We start from the raw sequence: 17,586 nt of genomic DNA, 5'->3' as shown, positions 1-17,586 counted from the left end.
GAACTGCAAAGACACTTAAGAGCGAATTTAAAGACAAATAATGCAGCCTATATCCACAGGCTACACTGTCCTGTGCGTCAACTAGAAATTCCACCAAAAAAAACACACACAACACAGCCTGCCCAGTTTCTTCCATAGAGAAACTTGCCTCTACCAGTAAACTCCTCTGGAATGATCGAGAGGAAGGCATGGACAGCCAAGCCCCATAGGCTGCCGTTATGTGGCTTAAATAGGATACTGTGCCTTTAAGAGAACTTTCCAGAATTTCTCCCAGTATCCCAGAATGCACAGCAGGTCCCTTTTACTGTCAGTTCTTTTTTCCGGCTCCTGCTAACAGGACCCTAGCATTGAGCTCTCCCTTTTTCAAGGGTTTATTGGATTTTTTTGAGCACTTTTTGGATAAAAGTGTTTTCAGTTATTTTATCCTGGTGTTTCCCTTCACTCCTGTGTGTTTGTTCAGGCTTTTTAGGGCTCTAAAATGCCTAATCTTTTCGACAAGTGCCCAGCATGTGGAAGGAAAAAGTCCAAGACTGATCCACATGACGTCTGCATTATCTGTCTCCCTGAAGCACATGTCCCTGAAGAATGTAACATCTGCCAGAACCTTTCAGCAAGGACCCTGAGGGAAAGGCTGAAGATTAGGCTTCAAGGCCTAGAGGAGAGACGACTGCAGGCTGCAGGTGGGTCTGGGCAGGCTGGGAAGGTTCCCTCTGCCACTGCTGAGGCCTCTGGGGGGCTCCCCAGAGGCAGGAAGACCAGCGAACGGTCCCGGTCTCCGTCGGCGTCGATTGCATCGACGACGACGTCGAGAGGGATGACGACGGTGTGTTCCCCATCTCCCCGGGGCTCCGGGTTGGGACGGCGTGAAGAATCGACGTCGAAGGGCCTGGGTAGGCCGCCGTCGAGACCACCGTCGATGGCGTCTTCGTTGTCGACGTCACCGTCGAGCTATCGGCGTCGAAGAAGGAGCGACAGGCGTCGGCGCTCGCCGTTGAGGCGACACCGCCAGTCGCAGTCGAGAAGACGGTCGGCGTCCAGGGGATCCTCGACGTCAAGGACCTCACGAAAGCGGTCGCCGTCGAGGAGGAGTCGACGCTCGTCGTCGAAGACTGAACGTTCGACGTCACAGAGGCGGCGTTCGGCGCCGAGGAGGAAGCGATCGACGTCGCGGAGGCGACGTTCGACGCCGGAGTCGCGGAGGCGACATTCGACGCCGGAAAAACGACGCTCAGCATCGAGAGGGAAGAGATCGGCGTCTCGGAGTTGTTCCAACTCTCCTAAGCGGCGCAGAAGGAGTTCTGGCGCCAGAAGTCACACTGGGTCTAGTGGAGGGCGCCGGAGACGGCGATCACCTACTGGAGGGGCTGGTTTGCAGTACCCTCCCCCGAAGAAGTCACTGGGATCGGTGTACTCGGTGGTATACACCACCTCGGCCGAAGTCAACCCCTCCTGCTGTACCTAAGGAGGATCCTCCCGTTAACCCTCCTATTCCACCACTTCCTCCCTCAGGACAACCACCACCACCGCTTCCGCCGCATGGGCCCGCCCCTTGGTCGGAGATACCTCCTGTTCCGCCGCCAAGGTCGGTGTCACTGCCTCCACTTCCTACACCGCCTAAGGGGACGCCTACACCGAAACCCCAGGATAGGCCACGGAAGACGCCTCCACGGAAACCTGCGGAGCGCCCACGAACTGGGAGATCGCGCTCTCGTTCCAGGAGGAGGGAACGATCGCGCAACAGGTAATCCACGCGGTCGAGACAACGCCACAGGAGGCACAGGTCTCGTTCCCATACGAGGTCCTCAGCGACCAGGGACTACTCTCCGACTTTGTCAGGGTCACCAGAGACAAGTGTGTCACCGGTTGATGATCTGGTGGCTTTTCACGATGTCCTGTTAAGAAGTGCAGCAAAATTGGGCATCTCCTTGACGGTGCCCACGCCCAAGACATCGGTAATCTTCGAGACACTGCACCAGAAACATCTGTCTCGTCCATTATTGCCACTGGCACCGGGCCTGGAGGATCCAGCCATGGACCTTTTTCTCACCCCGGCGGTGACTAAGGCGGCCCCCTCGAGACTACAGAAAAAATACCGGGCTCCCGATTCTGATCCGGCATGCCACCACTCCGTCATCCACAGTCCCTCCAGATAAAGAGTCTAGATGGATGGATTCGACTGGGAGGAAGGTGTGTGGGACGTCGGCGACCTCCATGAAGGCTGCGAGTGCCACAGCCTTGTTGGGGCGCTATGACCGGGCCCTCTGGGACTCCCTCTAGCAGTTTGTGGAACACCTACCTCGTGACAAGAGAGAAGATTTCCAGGAGGTGTTAAATGAGGGGATGTTGGTGGTGAATCAAATCATCAGCGCTGCAGCCGATTCTTCCCTCTTGGCGGCGCATGGCTTCTGCCATGGGATTAACCAGCGACGACACGCCTGTTTCCGCCTCACGTCACTAAAACCTGACGCACAACAAAGGGTGGCCAGTCTTCCATTCTACTGGCGAAACACTATTTGGGAAACATGCGGATGACGAAATGGCCCGCATGAAGGCGGAGGCCGAAACACTCACGGCTGTGGGCCTGGAAATGCCGAAGGAGACAAAGAAATTGTACCGCCCGTTCCAGAGACGGTTCGGTGGACAGGGCAGAGGGCGTGGCCAAGCTTCAGGACAGCGACAGCAACAGCAACAACAGCAGCAGTTCCGAAGGCCGTTCCAGAAGCGCCAGAAAGGCAGAGGCGGCCAACAGTCGGCACCAGCGACCAAAGGCCCGGCCGGGTCTAGGCCCTGAGCGCCTACTTCCCCTACATCCGTTACCCACTCCGGTGGGGGGAAGCGTTCAATTTTTTCTGGCAGAGTGGAGAAAAATTACTCGGGACAAGTGGGTGCTGAATATTGTTTGCAATGGATACAGTCTTCGGTTCACCAGCCCGCCTCCAGCAATTCCACCGGTCAGCTCGCAGTTTCAGCTGCGCGAGCTCCAGGCGGAGGCAGATATCCTGTTAAGGAAAAGGGGGATAGAAGACGTACCTTTGTCTCGGAGAGGAAGAGGTATGTACTCCCGGTTCTTCCTGGTTCGCAAGAAGGACAAGAACGAGTTCAGGCCCATTCCGGACTTGCGACAGGCAAACAAATGGATTCGCAGAGAGAAGTTTTGCATGCTGTCGTTGCATCAGATGTATCCTCCGTTGCAACAGGTAGACTCGCTATGTGCTATAGACCTACAGGATGCGTACTTCCATGTGCCCATTGCACACAAACACAGGAAGTTCCTGTGATTCCAAGTCGGCGCCAATCATTATCAATACACAGTACTCCCATTCGGACTAAAGTCTGCGCTGAGAACATTCTCAAAGTGCATGGCGGTGGTAGCAGCACACCTGAGGAAGAACAAGGTGTTTGTCTACCCGTACCTGGACGATTGGTTGATCAAGGCCTCCTCCTTCTCGGAAGCTCGAGCACACTTCCAGAAGACGTGCGTTCTATTGAACAAGCTGGAGTTGCACATCAATATGTCAAAGCCTGTCCCGACTCCGGTCCAATGCATACAGTACTTGGGAGCCTCCATCAATACGCTGTCAGCATGCGTGTCTCCTTCGGAGGAGCGACGATTATCACTCCTTCGGAAGGCTCAGGCTCTTATGACCACTCCATCTACAACAGTGAGGACGGTGTCTTCTCTACTGGGATCGATGGCCTCTTGTATCTTCCTAACGCCGCATGCACGACTGCACATGAGACCGTTGCAAGAGTGCTTGGAGGACCAGTGGGATCAGAGGAAAGGATCTTGGGACGACAAGATACGACTGTCTCTGCATGCTGTTCAGTCTCTGAACTGGTGGTGTTCAGCGGAGAAGCTCCTCAGAGGGGTTCCTTTCCACAAGGACATTCCCACGCAGACTGTCGTGACGGATGCTTCTCTCTACGGTTGGGGGGCGCACTCCGGAGACTTACAGATTCAAGGAACGTGGTCCCCGTTGGAGGCCACGTATCACATCAATTTCCTGGAACTCAGAGTTGTTCACAAAACAAAGTGCAAACATCCAGACCCAACACTAGATGGCGCTCTGTGCATAAGCATATGACTCTGCAGCTCTATATGCCAAGAACAGATGCATACTGGATAAGTAGCATTTTCCTTCTGCACTTTCCTTCCAAGGGCACTTGCATTGTAGCTTAACTCAGTTTTGACATTTTGTCAATTGACCACCAATTGAATCACTTCAGCACATAACCAAGAAAACAGTTCTTTTGTTGGTTATTACTGAAGTAAAAAAAATGGGTGGAATACAAACTTATTCAATACATAAAAATCTGGCGGTCAAACAAAAAACCATTAAGGAAAAGAGACAAAGCAACCTTCAACCATCTAGCTTACTTAAATAGAATTCTAAAAGGAATATTCTATTCCATAATCAGAACTGATATCTAACACAGAGACCATTGCGAATCAGTCAGATTTCCATCAACTGCCAAACGTGGCCAGTGTCATCATCTGTATATCCTACTTTTCTTACCACTCAACCTTTTCAGCAAAAAAGGAGATGATGTGGTGTGAATTTCGCATTGGTCTCTGTGACCTTTACATGGAGTAGTAGAAAAAGAAAAAGACCAATGACCAGTTGTGCTACTTGACCATCTGATGTATCCAGAGTAATCCGGGCTGCGGTGGTGAAAGGTTAAGTAAACCTGCGGGGAGCCGCCTGCGAAGAAGAAACGCAGCATGAAGATAACCCCCCACCGCATTGACTCATGATAAGTGATGCATTGACGCTTCTTGTACCTAGCCCCAGCGATTAGCTGAGTGTGCCTCATTACGGCCTTTGCCGTGAGTATACTTAAGTAAAGTGATACTTTTTTTTAACCTTTTTTTCATCCTTTTTCACACTAATATCCTCACGGTCGGATGCGCCTTAGTGAGTGTAGACCGCCGGTGGATCACATTTCCGGTCCTGACGAATGCTGAGCGACTCGGGCTCTGTTAGCTGAAACATGTTGACCAAATTTGAGAACTAGGGGTCTCCATTAATTGAGATTATCCCTATGATTCCACTCATCACCCGTTTTTAACCAGTGCTGGTTGGACTAATAATAAAATAATTGGCAGTCACAACCAAGCATTTTTAATTTTTCTTATCCCCCCTTTTTTTGCACTTCACTGAGCACAATTGGGCTACTACTATCACCTCAACACACACAAGAACCAGCTCCGCTGTAAACAGGCGTTGCAGCACACTGGGGGACGCTAGGTCCTTCCAGTGGGAACCCGATGATGAAGCATGTCACCACCAGGTGGTGAGTGAGGGTTCTTCCTAATCATCATTCTGTGTGTGACCTTCACCTTTTTCCACTTGTTCTTTGTCTGTCCCTCACATAATTCTGTGTGGGGTTTTGGTTTTTTGGTTTTTTGATTGTGCCACTCTCCTGTTGTTTATTAAGAATAGAACTAGGGGTAAGAGAGTGATCACTTATACACTTACTCTCCTGTTGTTTGATTGTGTTTTGTATCCAGAGGATATCCACTAAATATGTGATGAAAAAAGATTTTAAATAAGCTAGATGGTTGAAGGTTGATTTGTCTCTTTTCCTTAATGGTTTTTTGTTTGATCGCCAGTTTTTTATGTATTGAATATAGTTGAATTGGGGATTAAATCTGGTCACTGGTCGGTAAACTGTCCCTTAGACCCTTGTCCCTTGTGGATGTGTAGAGAATGGAATACAAACTTAGCATCCCCTCCTTTTGCTTCATTTTCTAAGGACAAGGTAACGTTGAGGGTGAAACTTTCCTCCTTATCAAAGCCAGTTTCAGGGTTCATTTATCACAGGCTATATCACCACTCACGACTGTCTTTTTTTTCTTTCTAATCACTCATCTGAAGAGGAGAGTCTGCACAGAAGTAGATCCTAGGGTGTCTCCTGCTCACTATAATAAACAAGCATTTGCAATGCAATTTGTCTTGACTTGATGTTAGCCTGGGTGCTGAAACCTCTACTGTTCTTTAACAAGGAGGGAAAGTAAGCACCAAACTGCGTGGCACGCCAGGTATGGGAACACATGTAGAGAAATATTGCCTTTCAGCGGGAAATGGTATAGTCCAAAGCTCTATTTTTAGAATAAACTCTAGGCCTTCGGTGGTCATATTACTAAAAATACAAGATTTGAAAAAAATATTATCGTTTACGAGTGCTCTTGGAAGACAATTTCACTGGACTGGAATCTAGAGAATGCTAAAGTGATTTTGGTATTTTACTGACCTCTGCTGATCATTTACTGTCAAGAAAGTTAAATAGAGGTAGTTGCCAGAATTTTTTTTAAAAAAGTAAGTCCATCAGTAGAATGTAGTTCTAGTATTTTACTGACCTCTGCTGGTCGTTTTCTATCAAGACAGTTATATTGAGGCAGTTTAACTGAAAAAAAAAAAGTCCCTAAGCGGAAGCAGACAAGTCCTAGGGCTGATCTCCAGAGCCCACAAAGTACTTACACATATAAGTATATAATAAGTATATACTAAAATATATACTAGAGGTCTTGAATGCTCGACCTAATAAACAAGATATGCTACAGTGGACAGTAACAAATTAGATTGGTTACAGGTGACACAAGCTAGGTAAAGCTGTTAAAAAGTAGATGATTTCCAGATGGCTAAATGTGTGTGCTGAACAATACTACGAATTACCTGGTAAAACACTGCACAGTCAGTTTTGGGCTAGTTCAACAAAAGGGAAGTGCAGCACTTCTGTCCTCTTAACAGTAGTCCCGATTCCAACCATTTGGTGAGTAGCTACCTGGGCTTCATCACATTCTTTAACCCAACTTGACTCTTTGGATGAGAGGGGTGAATCCCAATGTATCAAAGCAACCCTGCAGAGTATCTTCATATAAACAAATCATGTAGAGGTCCTCAGCCCACCTCCTTTTTGTGATGGAATGGAAGTGGTTCATGCAAGAAATGTGAAAGAGTGAATATATATTTTAAAAAAATAAGCTATTTTCCTTGTGAATGCATTCTCTTTTTGATACAGTCTTCCTTAGATTCCTATTCACTTTCCTTCCTCTTGATAATATTTTTGTTTCTGGTATTTTATTATCTGTCTCTGCCTTCTCCGTCCTTCGCCTTCCAGTGACGCGCAACTGATGTCAGACAGAGCCACCTGGTGCCAGTGACTGGCCATGGCTTGGCAAAAAAATGACTGATCTACTTTTGTTGCTGGGATCAACCTTCAGATAAAGAGTTTGCAGGAGACTCCATAGCTATCTGAAAAAATGTTACAGAATAAAACTAACTTGCTTGTTTGCTTGTTACTAAAGCTGTAGTGCTGGAAGGCTGATTACAAGACAGTAGTTCAACGCCTGGTGTATGTAATGAAGAAGGATTATCAAATACTAAACCTGTTCTAATTGCTCATTTAATCACGCACTACAGCTTCAATGTTTCTTTGGATACACATTTTAGACCATATAACAAAAATGCTTCCTTTGTTCAATGTGTGTCTTTTAGAAGTAGGGGAATTATTTTTTCTGGCCGATTAGAAAATTATACAGTTTTAAAAATGGTCTGAAAGATACCTTTTTCACATGCTTCTTTAATACGTCTATCTTGCAGATTACAGAAGGTATCTTTGAAGTATTTCTTCAGTCCCTGATCCAGTTTGCTTCTGACCATATCTACAACTGTGACTTGTGCAGCCAAAGGGGGTTTATTTGTCAGATATGCAATAAGGATGACATTATTTTCCCTTTTGAGTTTGATACAACTACCAGGTATGTTTTGTTTATTTTATTCTGTGTGTTTTATTTATGTTTTTTGCTTTCACGTTCAACATAGTTTTTAGAACTTTTCTTTGGGGTTTTCGACTTCCGGTGATTACTGCGCAACACAAACCTAGAGATTCTCTCCTGCTGCATGGGAATTTCTATACCTTCAATGCCTCTGCAGATGCAATAGTAGTGTATGGAAGGCACAGCTGTGCTGAGAGGACACAGCATATGTGTGACCGCTCAGCATTCATAGTACAAAAAAACGGGAGGGTTGGTGCCGCACACCTGCCAAACGCTAACGACTCTCAAAGTCTTTATTTACACAAAGAAAATGTTGGGACGTCAGTTAAGGTAATAAACAGTGAAACAAACCGGAAAGTTCTTGCACTTTTTGGTAATATTTTCAATCACTTACAGGACATATAAATAGTACTATTTTCGGGAGAGGGGTGGTGTTGCTCCCCGTAAAGTGTAGTCCTCTAATGGAAAAAATATGTGGCCCTCTGACGATGCAGATGACTTGAACCGGTCATGACCAGCTGGCAGCTGACTCTTACCAGGGTAATCACACAACTACTTGGACCATCTAGCCCTCACAGCTTCCCTCAAGATCATCTGGGGCAAAATACTTCTCATAAAGACAGACAACATGATGGCCATGCACTACACCCATGCTCAGATTTGTCATTGGGTCTTTTGCAGTGACCTACATCTGTTAGCAGAACACTTGTCAAGGTTGGACAACAATTTACGGATCTGCTAAGCAGGCAGCATCAACAAGTTCACAAATGAAAACTGAGCTCACATTCCTCATGGGTACCTCCATCAGTGCGGCACCTCGACCTTCCACCTCGACCTTCCACCTATTCACCACTCCAGAAAATGCAAAATGCCCAAGCTTCTCCTCCAGCTATCCACAGCCACCCTCCATTGGAAATGCACTATGGATTAATACATACACAATATTTGCTTACGCTTTTTCCTCTTCCCACTCCCTCAATACATGATTCGGATAATGAGGCAGGTATCCATGATCCTCATTCAAGGAGCGCCAGCCTGGGCCAGACAGCCGTAGTACTCCTTGCTGTTGGAAATGTCAGTCAGCCCACACAAGAAGCTTCCCTTGATGCCAGACCTTCTAACTCAGCTTCCCGGCCAGACACCCAGACCCCAAACTGCTCAACCTAGCAATTTGACACTAAATACAGAAAAGTGCAGGTTCATTCTGCATGAGGCTTCCAGGCCTACTATGTGTGCCTGTTTTGTAGCAAAATGAAAAAGGTTTGTCCACTACCCCCACAATAAACACATCGACCCTCTTAAGATCTCTGTTCAATATATCATTTATTGCTTCACCAAAAGGCTGGGGCAGAATACACTTCCATTCCCAAGAAAAAGAGTTCCACAGCGGATCTAACAACCAGCACCTCTTTATTCCAGTCCCTCAAATGTCTAATTTTGGTTGTGCTGAAAACCTCCAGGACCTGCTGCGGTTTGGTCCCACTGGAATTCCAGATGAATGCTTCAGAAGAAGAAAGGAGGCAGCACCAAATATGAAGTAGACCAGGACCACGTTGTATCAAAAATATATTTTCTTTTATTGTTTCATTTTTAAGACAGCCAACGCGTTTCGCTCCCCAACTTCCATTCCCCCTACATTTGATTGCAGTTAAATACATGCAGAACGGAGAAATCATGACCCTTGTCAAAATCACAGTGGTTAAAGCTTTCATGGAATGCCTGAGAAGAGTAATAACTCCCAAAACGCCTCTGAAACTTAAATGTAGTTCTTGTATGGCTCATGATCTTACCCTTTAAACCACTCCTCTGCTCTCCAGTTCTTATCATGGAAGGTGGCCCTCTTAATTGTAATGGCCTCTCTCTGATGCATCAGTGTATTACAGGCATTCACCATAGAGTAATATTTCATTTAGTTTGACAAAAACATGAGTGATACTTAAACCCATTCCCAATTTCCTTTTAAAGGTAATGACCCCTTTTCACATTAATCAAACTATAAAAGTGCCTGCCTCCTTCTCGCACACTAACTCCATAGCGGAAAGGCTTTATACACATTAGATGTTAAAAAGGCACTTGTGTATTACATTGACAGGATAGAGCCTTTTTCCATAAAAACAAAACAACTCTTTGTAGCCTTTGGCAAGCCTCACATGGGACATCACAGACATTGCAAGATGGATCATTAGGTGGATACAAACCTGTTGCGCCAAAGCCAAGCACATGTTAACGTCCTATCGCACAATCCACGCATAAAAAGGGCCACTATGTCATTTTGAGGTAAAATTCCTTTAGCAGATATCTGTGAAGCTGCTACTTGGTAAACTCGCACATGCTCACAAAATACTACTTTGTGGACATCCAAGCCCATCAACAGACTTTAGTTGGCCAAACTCTGTTGAGGACAGTGTTCCAAACATCTGCATCTGTTCACTGTCAACCACTTTGTGGTGAGACTGATTTACAGTCAATACAGAACATTTGTATCTACAGGCATACATGCTACGAATGGAAAATGTTACATGCCCTGTAACTGTCTGTTCGTAGCATGTAGATGCTGTAGATTCACATGCACCCACCATCCTCCCTGTAGTCAGTGATGATAACAAATGAGTTTATGGATTCTTACCATTTTACTGTTTCACGATGCACAGTACCAGCACTAGATGGCAGGAATATGCAGAACTAAATATACCTTGTACCCCCACTATGCACTGCTTATTATCTCACATTGCATCACTGATGACATCTCAAAGGACATAATTGATGAACATCGTTCAAGTTACTGCTTCTCAAACCACTCTAAAAACTTCTTGATCATTAAATAAAAATGGTAAGTAGTAAAGGGCCATATACAGATACATTGTAGATTGGCATCATGTACATGTGTGTATATCTACACAAAATATAAACAGTGTAATACTGGGAGCAAGTCTGGTTCAGTACTGTAAAAGTTAAATGGTGCACACTTTTGCTACCAGTAAAGTTTCAAGTGCAGAAGTACTTTGTTTAAACAAGATAGAGACTGAGCCCAACTAATGTGAGTTGCAGACATGTGTTTCAAAGAAGTGGTGGTTCATTCAAAGGCATGTAGCCAAAACATATGTGAAAAAATAAAGCTTCTCATCACAATACATTATTCACCTGAGGATTTCTAAGAACATACTGAAGCTAACGAGTTTTCATGTAGTGCTATCAAAGATTTCTATATAAACTGGTGATTTATAAAGTGCATATATTTATATCCATAAGTTGAGTGAAATTTCGGAGACATTCTACATTATAGTAAAATGTATATTCTAAGGGTGACTCAGACTATTTAAGTTGCAGTATGATCGTAAGCATTGTTTAAATATATAATACACCATTCCGGTCATTTTAGGAATATGTAAATGTAATATAAATGTAAAGGTACTTATATAGCGCACGACTACCCGAAGGCATCTTTGCGCTTGTACGAATACCGCTGAGGAACCCTTCCTGGCCTTTCCCTGTGTAGTGCCCTCTCCTGGGCACCCCCAAGGTGAAGCCAGGTATCCCAACGCTGTTGGGGCCGTTGTGGAGATTAACACCATCAAAATCACGACCAGCTTTGACGATAATCTTGCAACCGCCGAACATCTCCACTTCCAGGTCCACACCGACCCCAGAACCACACTCAGAGGTACCCTTATCTACAGGCCTCCAGGAACCTGCACTCAATTCAGAGATGACATCACTGACTTCATCAGCCCACATGCCCTCACCTCCGAGAACTACATTCTATTAGGAGACCTCAACTTCCACCTTGAAAACAAACACGACTGCAACACCAACTCCCTTCTGGACAACCTGGCCAATCTCGGACTCAAACAACTTGTTGACACCCCCACCCATGTAGCCGGGCACACGCTCGACCCTATCTTCACCTCCAGCAAGCACATTTCCTTCGACCGCACCACAGCTCTCCATTGGACGGACCACAGCTGTGTTCACTTCAGCTACAAAACCACCTTGACCCACAACCTATTCCTCGGAGAAACTGGAACAAAATCACCTCCGACCAAGTCCTCACATCACTCAACCAAAACCCTCCCACCCTCTCACTGGACCCTAACCAGGCGGCCACCAAACTCAAGCAATGGATCACCCACAGCGCTGACGCATTAGCACCCCTGAAAAAGCACCAGATCAATTCAGGCAGCAAAAAGGCTCCCTGGTTCAATGATGACCTCAAAAAATCCAAGAAGCTATGCCGCACCGTAGAGAAAACATGGAGAAAAAACCCAACCACCGACAACATGGCCACCCTCAAGGCAGCCACCCGCAAACACCACCAGTTGATTAGATCCACCAAGAAATCAGCATTCAAGGATCGTCTCGACAACAACGCCCATAACAGCAAGGAACTTTTCAACATCGTCAAAGAATTCACCAACCCCGCCGCAGCATCTAACGACATCACTCCCTCCCAAGACCTCTGCGATGCGTTATCTTCCTTCTTCTACAACAAAATTGCTGACATTCACAATGTGCAAGCTTCACCCAGCGAAGCTTGCACAGTCTTGCAGTAACTGTTCTGCTGGAGTACCGTAGTACGTCAGAGGAAGCCTGTTATGGGTCCTGCATGAGTATTGCGGGACATATTTAGTTTTTGGCCCATGGAAGGGTCATGCGAGGCTCCCTCCGTATGCCTATGAGTTTTGGGGGTAAGAATGTTCCTACCCTGCCCCCTTCAATGTGTTCTCAGAAGAATTATAATACCCTTTTAACATCCAAAGAATGTAAAGTGTTTGGTGCGGGAGTTGAGGAGCGTTGGTAAAAAGAGAAGGGGTTTGATTAATGTGAAAGTCTGACACTGCCGCTGACAGTGCTTTTAGAAGAAAACCCAAGTTCTTGTGAACACATTTTGAAAACAAAAATGATATACTGTTCACTACATCATAGTGTCCGGATCTCACTCACTCTGCAAGCATAAGTGATGGGTAGAAGGAACGCTGCTTTCAGAGATGCATGTTTTAGAGAAGCCTGCTGAGCGTTCAGAAGAGAGCACACCCTCTTTGAGATTAGAGGTCCCCTTGTTATTGTTCGCCCTGCTCTGAACATTAATTCAAGTTGTGTGTGGGATTTTGTTGGCTCTCTGTCACTCAAAATGTGTTTGCAAGCGTAGCTTCTTTAATGATGGTAATCATTGTGCTTTTTATTTCAGGTGTACGGAATGTAAAACGGTCTTCCATGGCCCCTGCAAGGTCGGAGTACCATCCTGCCCTCAGTGTGTGCGGAGAAGAAAGTACTACGAGTCGAAGCGTTCTGCTGCCTTATAGCACTGCAGGGATATGTTTACAAAAGGACACGCACATCTGCCAGCCTATGGGAACTCTCTAGAGATGGAAATGGTGGAACGTCACACGCAAAGTCTTTGCACCGGATTGGACAGGCAGATCGACCTCATTTGCATAGCCCCCCTGTGCTTGTCTAGATCCTGCTTGAGGCGCTGTCGCTGAGGCAGCAGTCAGCGGTGCAGCCTTCCCCGCCCCGAAACGGCCGGGTGCAGTGGACGGGTGCAGGGCGCCACCTCCACCCACATTACCTGCCCTTACACTGTACCCAAGACATGTTTACTGCTCTTATCCCTTACTACCGCCTTGGGTGCCACAGTCCAGATGAAACGTTTGAGGACGATGGGTGTGTCTCCGTAGAAGGCTCGGTTTTCCCCGTGTAGGAGGGAGGTCACACTTCCGCTGCTGGTTTCCGTTCAGAGCTCTGACGTGCTCGGTTAGTATGGCCAGTCCCAGCTGTGCTTCTTGGTATGTCATCCTCACGCTGCTTTACCTCGGAGACCAGGCCGTGCTGGAAGGTTCAATATACCAAACGCACCACGGGCGAGTTTAGTAAGATTTTGCACTTGTGAAAAGGGAGCCCCTTTGTTGGGCACTTTGGCGGGCACTGAACGGAAGGTGCGGGGTTGGCCCCAGATCTTATACCCTCTATTTAGAAATGTAATATGGACCAGCATGCACTCCACTGGTTGGAAATGTCCGGCATGATCCCGAAATGGGTGTTTACATGATTCTAACCAGGGCATGCGTTTAAAAACAGCCTCCTCCTTTGCTCCGCCATGTAGGAAGGAGATTCTAGGCTCCGTGGAAACCGTAGGAAGGAAATAATGCAGACATGCGGGGACGTACCTGCAAGCGTTGGCCTTTGTTGGGGGCGAAACACCGTTTTCGTTTGAAGGAATGAATGTGTACATAACTTTCCATGTATTTATCTTTCTCAGGACACACAAGAAGGTCTTCCATTTTCAGCATACGCCATGGCACATTCAGAACAGTTTTATTTTCTTACATGTAAATATTAGACCCGTTTTTACAATTTTTACCCATAGGAGGTTCTTGTACAGAACTGAATTTATTGCTAATTACTTAAATGTCGATCACCTCCATCGCTGACGAGTGATGGTTATATTTTTTAATATCTTTTGTTCAACGAATCACAGACCAGCTGTTGTTGAATGCACCAACATAACTTGGGGAGCCTGTTTGCATGTGTTAAAACAAAATATTTTCATACGTCTGTCTAGCAACAACACTTTTTAATTAGGTTACAAAATGTGCTTCAGTGCCACAACCTTGTGCCTTGCTAAACCTCTTAAGCAACACTGAGTGGGTTCAAATGCTGATGAAGTTCGTAATGTGCCAAACCAACTGCAGAAGATGGCAGTTGAATATTACGTTGCTCATTGGCACTTATTTTTGAGTGCTGCAGTAATACCAGGATTAGGGCGCAGATGGTATTCCGTGTTGTGTGGTAATAACGCCGCTCGCACAACTTCTTCCAGTGTAACCTGGAGGAACTGGCGTGAGGAAAAGAGGAGGGTAATGGGAATGTGCAGTTTATGGGTGCTGGAAAACTGGTTCTGCACGTTATTCCCCACTCCAACCTCAAAAACTCGGAATGGGGCGGTAAATTTGCCCCGCTTAGCTGTTCACCACAATGTAAATGTGTGGCCCTCATTTTTAGGCTTGAGGAGAAGTAACTGTTCTCAAGAGAGAAGCTACAGGCACCTGATATAAAAAGTGTACAAGGTAAAGGGACAGTTAAGGCGGAAGTTCTATGGCGACTGCCAGGTGTAGCAGAAAATCAAAGGCGTGTGCCTCTTGACCATCTATGCTCATGTGTGGTGATGATGACGCCAATTAAAGGACGGTGCTCAGACTAATCTGTCCAACCTGTTTTGCTGCTCCTTCCTGATGTGCAGATTTGGCATTTGCAATGACTATCCCAAACATTCATTCAGGTTTACTGGACATCGAGGGGTGCTTAGAAGCTATTGCACGTTAGCGGACTGCTAAATCCCTCTTCTACAGGTGCATTCACGCGCTGCAAACATTGAAAGTTGTAGCGTATGTAGATCACGAGCGATCCAGAGTGTATGCCATGCAGATTCAGATAGGTTATATACACGTCTGGTCTCTCTCTTTCTCTTCACGTGTCTATATACGTAATGTATACATCTGTACTATAAATGGAATGATGGAGCTCCCGAACGAAGGGAAAATATTTTTATATATTTCATCGAAAAGTAAGCACTTGCGTTTTTCTCTGCCTGTGAACGGTTTTTCTTGTGTTTTCATCGTGATGGTGTCACTGTGATGTGCCCCTCTGTGAGCATCAACGAAATCAAATCTGCCACTGTGAGACAAAAGAAAAATCTATACCACAAGGTGATAAGTTTCTGTAAAATCTAAAATCATACTCCAAATACTGCATACTGTTTCATTTCACCAAAGCAATATTTCCTTTAAAGGGGTTTTGCTGACATCTAGTGGCTTACTCAGAGGTGACGCCAGGTTCCAATACTAACCTTTGTTTGTTTAATCAAGTGGAAGGCATACAAAGGGCAATTTAACACATCACACTACCACATGGGCGTAAGGCCATAGCAACACCAGCTCTAAGAGATATTTATACAACTATTTTATTGTCAACGAAAAAGTGAAATAGATTCCAATAAAATAGAGAAAACATTACTTTTCTTATTCACATGTAAATATATAGTCTGAGTAACTATTTATTTGTATAACTCATTTGAATGTAGCGCTAATATAAGGCCGTATTATGTTTCTTTAGTGTTCGCAGAAACATAGACAAAGTGCACACGTTTTAAAATACTAACATTTCATACAGAAACCGTTAAATTAATGCTCTAAGGTAGTGATAGTATCTGTAGAGAGAAGTCACCCCCAGCACTACCCAAGAAATATTTAATCAAGTGGTTTCTTTCTGTAATGTCCGATCATAGGTACTTTGTCTGAACACCGAGCTAATCATTTCTGAAAACCCATTCCAAGTTACGTGTAATGCTGCTTTACTGGTGCGTTCCCATGTCCTGCTAATTCGTATGACTACCGCTGTTATCAGTAAGTTTGCTTTTTATTTCGTACAACTGTACTTTTTATCATGGAAACGGGGGTATAGTGCACGGTTAAGATGTTAAAAAAATAAACAAAAATCTTCTAAATGATTTGAAACGAATCCCTGTTAGTTCCATGCTTTCCCTCTGTATAGTCCGATCCATTGTGGTGCTTAGATGCCGACAGTGCAGTTTATGACCCAGTCAGACTGGTGAATTGCACCTGGCTAAATAGCCTTGCCCCCGTTTGCGTAACTGCCATGCACTGTGAAATGGAAAATCGAAATGATTACTCTCTTCAGACCTGGTCGATTCAATTTGTACTAACTGCATTGACATTTTTAATATGTAATACGATTGAGCTCCCATACAAAGGACTCGAATTGTTGCAAATAATTTCTTTAAAAATATTTTAGCAGATTCTATTACAATAAACTAAGAAAATGTGCCTGTTGCATTGTTTATTTTAGAAGGGGCCATCAGTGTTGCACTGGCTGAAAACTGCCTTTTGATGGGACAGACGGGCACGGGTACAAAGGGGTGTTTCCCGATGACCCTCTAGCCCAGTCCGCTGCTGCTTTTTAATACCATGCCATGTTGTTGAACAATGAATGAGCAACTCTTATTTATTGCCACGAAGTTCTCCGCAGTGGCGGTAACAGGTTTAAACCGTTTCAGCCACTCCTGATATGATGCCTACCTCGGTGATCCGGCTCTAGGGCAGCGCCTCAGGTTTAAAGGTAAACCACCCGATCCTTCGAATATGATCAACATTGCAGTTTAGGACATGAACTAAAAATTCAATGTCACACGGTGTAGGAGACAGTACATTTTGGGGGGGCGAGACTGGTTTGGGGACTTTTCATTGACCCTATACAAAGTACCTGTTGTTGGTGAGCAGGCTCCTATAAACATAACCGAATGCAATCGCATAGTTCTGAAGTGAAAAAGATAGGCAGGCATATAGTCCCAGTCTGCAAATATGCTTTATTGTTATGTACTTTCTGCAATATTAAAAGGGTGGACGGGTGATGTCCAGCTGATGTAAAGTGAGATTTCCCAAGCCAGGCAATGACCCCTTGCATGGCCCTGCAGGGTTTGGCAAATCTGGAGTAATGCGAGGCAGCGCAAGTCTCTGCCTTGCGTTACCCTGTCCCAGGGAGGCATTCCACGGGTAGAGCATGACACATTCCCAGATTTACTGCGCGTGGTAGACCTGGGAATGTGTCCAAATGCTACGCCTTCCTAGGGGAGGTGTAATGAGTAGAAATATCTTTATTCGCTCCTTTTTCTCCTCTTTCCACTTGTGCTGCATTCCGCAAGAGGGAAACTCCTCCAGGGATTGCTGTTGTGCAGGAAGGATTGGTTTTGTGCAGCAAGGTGCCCCTTCCGGCACAAAAATATTCCTACCTAC

General features: G+C 45.6%; 1 protein-coding gene across 1 annotated transcript in view; it reads left to right on the top strand.

The window, feature by feature from the left end:
- The window catches only part of PLEKHM1 (pleckstrin homology and RUN domain containing M1), a 264,142-nt gene extending 247,522 nt beyond the window's left edge, over positions 1-16,620 (top strand). The window contains exons 11-12 of the mRNA XM_086949810.1: positions 7,605-7,762; positions 12,966-16,620. Of these exons, the coding sequence (XP_086805936.1) occupies positions 7,605-7,762; positions 12,966-13,080 (273 nt within the window). The 3' untranslated portion in view covers positions 13,081-16,620. The remainder of the gene's footprint in view (positions 1-7,604; positions 7,763-12,965) is intronic.
- Positions 16,621-17,586: the final 966 nt, after the last annotated feature.

This window comes from Lissotriton vulgaris, unplaced genomic scaffold (genome assembly GCF_964263255.1).
Source record: "Lissotriton vulgaris unplaced genomic scaffold, aLisVul1.2 SCAFFOLD_499, whole genome shotgun sequence".
NCBI lineage: Eukaryota > Metazoa > Chordata > Amphibia > Caudata > Salamandridae > Lissotriton > Lissotriton vulgaris.
Note: the sequence above shows the minus strand (reverse complement) of the source record. Positions and strands in the feature narration are given on the sequence as shown.